At 37.6% G+C, this 5,180-nt stretch overlaps 1 protein-coding gene across 1 annotated transcript; it reads left to right on the top strand.

The window, feature by feature from the left end:
- Positions 1-1,980: 1,980 nt before the first annotated feature.
- On the top strand, positions 1,981-3,946 carry LOC145902998 (uncharacterized). The gene is made up of 8 exons (XM_082991090.1): positions 1,981-2,002; positions 2,081-2,200; positions 2,263-2,416; positions 2,475-2,590; positions 2,687-2,794; positions 3,156-3,275; positions 3,586-3,705; positions 3,792-3,946. Exons 1-8 carry the CDS (start codon positions 1,981-1,983, stop codon positions 3,944-3,946), a joined length of 915 nt encoding a protein of 304 aa, XP_082847216.1.
- Positions 3,947-5,180: the final 1,234 nt, after the last annotated feature.

Here is a 5,180-nt window from a genome sequence, read left to right as displayed (position 1 = left end):
CTTCCCAATGAGAAAATTATATTTCCCGCCATCACAGTCATTTCGGCATGGATGCCTTGTGATGTAACAATAAAGCTCTACTCGCTTCGGTGTCTTGCTGTCGCATTTCGCTAATCTGTTGATTGAAAGAGTGTGTTATGTTCTGTCTGCTGGGTGAAAGTATAAGTGGAATTTCGGAGCGCCTTCGCAAGACATTTAGTTTTTGTAGCAGCACCAAAATGAATGCAATTCGTTGATGTGGAAGAAATGATTTAAATTTAGACGATTATTGGGTGAGGTAGCATAGGACTGAATGATGAATTGTGGGACATTAAACCTATTCAATATATGCTTATATTTGGCAATCTTCATCCATTTGAAATATACGTCAACAAACATACGTCACGAAAACCAAAATAATTGATTGAACTAATGGTTATGCACACAGCGTCACAAATGGGTGATGATCATTAACAATTTCAGTAAGAGTTAATTAAACCAAAAATCATTATGCCTTCTGAAAATGGTTTCGTCGTTTCGTCATCTTTATGAACAATTGCAATTAACGGTTAAAGTTTGTTGAAACAAATGAACAGATATCAGTAGGTTAGGATTTTGCCAGTAGATACGAAGCTTTGAACTCACTGTACAGAGCTTTTTATAAACAGAGGAATATTTTTGAGAAAAAAAAATACATCGCAAATTCATTTTCAGGGATAAATACGAGATAAAACTATTAACGTTGCGATTGCTTGCTTGGCGAATTAATAATATTTACAGAGAGCTTTTCTTTATTTAAGCGCAAATCAACTTTAATTTGCTTCATATCTTTAAGTTTCCTGTTTACTTGTAGCGTATGTTCTGTCATTTTATGTAGCAATCATAGTGTGTTATGTTCTGTGTGCTGGGTGAAAGTATAAGTGGAATTTCGGAGCGCGTTTGCAAGGCATTTAGTTTTTGTCGCAGCACCAAAATGAATGCAATTCGTTGATGGGCAAGAAATGGTTTAAATTAGACAACCAAGCGATGGAAGAGAGCATTGTCGAAAGAATTCAAAGCTCTATTACTTTGCTTACGTTAACGAAGCATCGCGTGAATTCTCTTAATTTTGAAAGTAATTGCCAAGTTATACCGACAACGCTTCAGTCTGATTACCGTTATGTGCTGGGTGTTTTTCAGCCTTGGTCTGTATGAGAGTGGGTGAGATAGCATATGACTAAATGATGAATTGTGGGACATTAAACCTATTCAATACATGCTTGTATTTAGCAACCTTCATCCGTTTGAAATATACGTCATTAAATATACGTCACGAAAACCTAAGTAATTGATTGAACTAATGGCTATGCACACAGCGCCTGTCCCGAATGGGTGATGATCATTAACAATTTCAGTGAGAGTTAATTAAACCAAAAATCATTATGCCTTCTGAAAATGGTTTGGCCGTTTCGTCATCTTTATCAACAGTTGCAATTAACGGTTAAAGTTTATTTAAACAAATGAACAGATATCAGTAGGTTGAGGTTTCGCCAGTAGATACGAAGCTTTGAACTTATTGTACAGAGCTTTTTAAAAACAGAGGAATATTTTTTATAGAACAATACATCGCAAATCCATTTTGGGAAGTATATAGGAGATACAACTATTAATATTGCTATTGTTAATTTGCTTTTATGACTTTTAAATTTCTTGTTTACTTGTAGCGTATGTACTTTCATTTTATGTAGTAATGATGTTAAAGTATTATTTGCAAGCTTTCCTGTTTTGTTATCTGCAATGCAAGAATCAATGCAATTCGTTGACAGGTAAGCTGCGTTTCAAATTTTTATGTACTGCTTATAAGTCTACTAAATATTTGTTTCCACAGCAACGTGTGACACAAAGTTATCAGATTTAAATCACTCAATTTCAAAAGTAATCTGTCCATCAAACTGCTGGAGACAATATTCGGATTTGTGCGGAAGTGATGATTACGCCTCTGGTCCCCTTTGTCTGGCTGCAATGCATGCAGGACTGATGGATAGTAAGTTACATTGGCAGTACCCTGGCACGTTTTTCGGATTTTCTTTGGTATGAACTTAAACCAAATATTTCTGTAAAGACGGTGGAGGCTATTTTGAAGTATACAAAAGTGATTCAATACATGAATATAAAGGATTGGACAGGAACGGAGTGAGAAGCAAATCTTGTTCGTCTGCAAAATGGTCGTACACATTTGAAAGTAAGCTATGCTCCGGGCAGCGTTGTAGTTAGAATAAATAATTTCTATTTATGTAAATATAGTGAAATGCAACACGATAGGAAACAGTGAGTTTTCTGTAACTGATGTATTTTGTCCACCTGGTTGTTCGTCCAACTATGTCTGTGGAACAAATTCGTACAACAAGAATTCATCGGTTTGTGCCTCTGCCATTCACGCTGGTATCTTGTCGCGTAAGTTAGTGTAGTTGACACTTTGTGGTTTGTTTGAATCAAACATAAATATTTTCAGGAAGTGGAGGATACGTGACGTTTTATTCTAGAAACGGAAGACGCTCATTTATTGGTTCGACCAAGGATGGTGTAATCAGCAAATCGTGTGGTTCATCAAGTCAATACTTTTCGTTCACTCGTAAGTTAATAAAACGCCTTCTAACAGATAAACAGGGATTGGAAGTGAAAAGAAATGATCAACCAAATAACGCTTGTTTTCCAATTAATATTTCAGATGAAGATTGTTTGGGAACTTGTTCTAACAACGGTGAATGTTTGTCTGGAGTTAACGACCAACATTGTTCTTGCAACCCCGGGTTGATCGGGTCAGACTGTGAAATAGGTAGGAAATCGCCCTGAATGCTGGAATATTTAGTACTAAGAGAAATGTGCCAGGTAAATCACAACATATTGAAAATGCAAATTCTTATTAAAAATAATATGCTACAACTCATATTGATTCTGGCGCCAAAATATTCTTGGCTGACATCAACCAACAGGAAGAAATGTTAATTATTTTATGTTGCAATGTTTTTCATGTTTAAGCAGCAGAATATTTGATAGTTTCGGCCTTACGAACTTTTACTTATAGCCGTGTTGAAGATGCTGTTCTTCAATGAAGTTCATGCCCGTGTTTTCTTCGGATTTAAATGTCACTCAGTATGTGACAGTCCACTGAAATTGATCATAATTATTATATTCAGATATAAACGAATGCGTGAATGTAATGCACAACTGTCATCAACATGCAACTTGCATCAACACCGTCGGCAGTTTTCAATGTTCTTGCAACGTAAACTACACCGGAGATGGCATTGATTGTTGTAAGTTTGACGTCGTTTTTACGATATTCAAATACAGAGATTCCAACCTCCGGGCCGGTTTGTGATGCATTTGTAACCGGTCAGTAAAAAACAGAAAAACGATGGCCTTCTTCGAGGATGCAACATTCTGTATGACGATCAGCTAAACGAAATTGCCTTGGGTGCTTAACTGTGGTTATAATCGAATTACAGACTAAGTATACCACTTTTTGCACTACCAATTACCCTAGTGTTCTGTAGGGCCGTGAATTCAACTCTTTCCTAGAAGTAAGAATGCAAAGTCAGATCATGAAACTTGATTCCTTTTTAGATCCAGATTTCTGTGCACAAAATCCTGGTATTTGCCAGAACAATGGAACTTGCATTGACACACAAACCTCCTACAATTGTTCATGTGCCCACGGATACAGCGGATCACATTGCGAAAAGCGTAAGATTTTGTAGTTTTTGTGTTTGGTTCTCTTTGGATGAAAGGAATGCAATTTATTAACTATGTTCATGGTGTTCGAAACCTAGGTTCGTTTCCAACCTGCAAGGACGCGTTACAAAACGGCCTTAACGTAAGCGGAGTCTACAGTTTAACTTCTCCTCTGACTTTCCAGGGATATTGCGACATGGATGGTGCAGCTTGGCTGGTGAGTTTGTCTCTCGAGGCTAGAACTGTATCCTAAGTTTAATGGTTGGGAAGCGTTAGGTGGTCGTTTACATGACAATTAATTGTCTGAACACCTTACCCTGTTTATAATAAATACCAGGTGTTCCAACGTCGTTATGATGGATCTGTGAGTTTCGATAGAGATTGGATAGATTACAAGAACGGGTTTGGGGATCTGTCAACAGAATTTTGGATGGGTTTGTATTTCAATAAATCAATCCTTAACTAAACGTCTTACAAATTTCAATAAAAACTAAGCACAACTGATGGTAAATTTTGAATAATAGTTGGTTTTAAATTTAATGCATCTACTGAAAATTTGTTACAACTTGTGCACACCCAATTTATATACAGGAGAACCAATTCCAGTGATTTCAGCAATATTATTACAACCAAAAATTTTATCAGGTTTGGAGAAACTGCATCAAATCACCAGTGCGTCCACTAAATGTCGCCTTCGTGTTGACCTTCAGGATTTTTCCGGAGGTCAAGGATTTGCCGAGTATAGGTAAGACTATGGCGTATTTACCGTTTTGAATTTAATGCTATTGTTCCAACGATAATTTACCTGATGCTGCCAGGTCGTCATAACTAACAAAATCTTAAAAGTCATTAGGGGAATACCCCCTTATTACGTCAGATTTCCAAAATTCGGGATTTAAGTTAGAAGCAACACAGAATATTCTTGCTGTGTTTCAATGCATTTACTCGGTTCGGAATAATTATGAAAACAAAAGTTTAGATACCTCACATACATGGGGATGGTAATCGACTCGTAACCCCACATCACCGCTCTTGAGGTTTGCGCGATTGCTTGGTCGCGGATGGCCGGGACCGAGCTCAGTGGGGCTCGGATTTTGCGCTTAGAGAATGTGGCTGCAGAAAATATTCTTTCCCTTGATTCCAAATCTTCTGAAGCGTAGGCTTCTGGTTCAAGCGAAATTAACCACGACCAAACTGTTTGACAATTGGGGGCAGCAATCCAGTGAATATTAGTGCTGTGGTCCGCATCGATATATGGGATAAAAATATTATTATATTCTCCATCTAACACCCATGCATAATGTAGTGTTTGAAATTTCAATTTGCTGCCCAACATGCTCGGCTCCCAATGTTTTGAATGAAGCAACAAAAATCCCGTAATCGCTACGTGTAAGACGCTGGCGCAACTTGATTGTCAGTGTATAAGTTGTATCCCGGGGGTAGCTGCTGGTCGTTGCGTGGTTGATTGCATATTGTTGGGCCTCTAT

The sequence above is a fragment of the Ascidia mentula genome, chromosome 5, assembly GCF_947561715.1.
Source record: "Ascidia mentula chromosome 5, kaAscMent1.1, whole genome shotgun sequence".
NCBI lineage: Eukaryota > Metazoa > Chordata > Ascidiacea > Phlebobranchia > Ascidiidae > Ascidia > Ascidia mentula.
Note: the sequence above shows the minus strand (reverse complement) of the source record. Positions and strands in the feature narration are given on the sequence as shown.

Coding starts and splice junctions, on each gene's coding strand:
- LOC145902998 (XM_082991090.1), top strand. CDS start 1,981: ATGCATGCAGGACTGATGGATA. Junction 2,201..2,262: donor ATGGTCGTACACATTTGAAA/GTAAGCTATGCT, acceptor ATGTAAATATAG/TGAAATGCAACACGATAGGA. Junction 2,795..3,155: donor CGGGTCAGACTGTGAAATAG/GTAGGAAATCGC, acceptor TATTATATTCAG/ATATAAACGAATGCGTGAAT.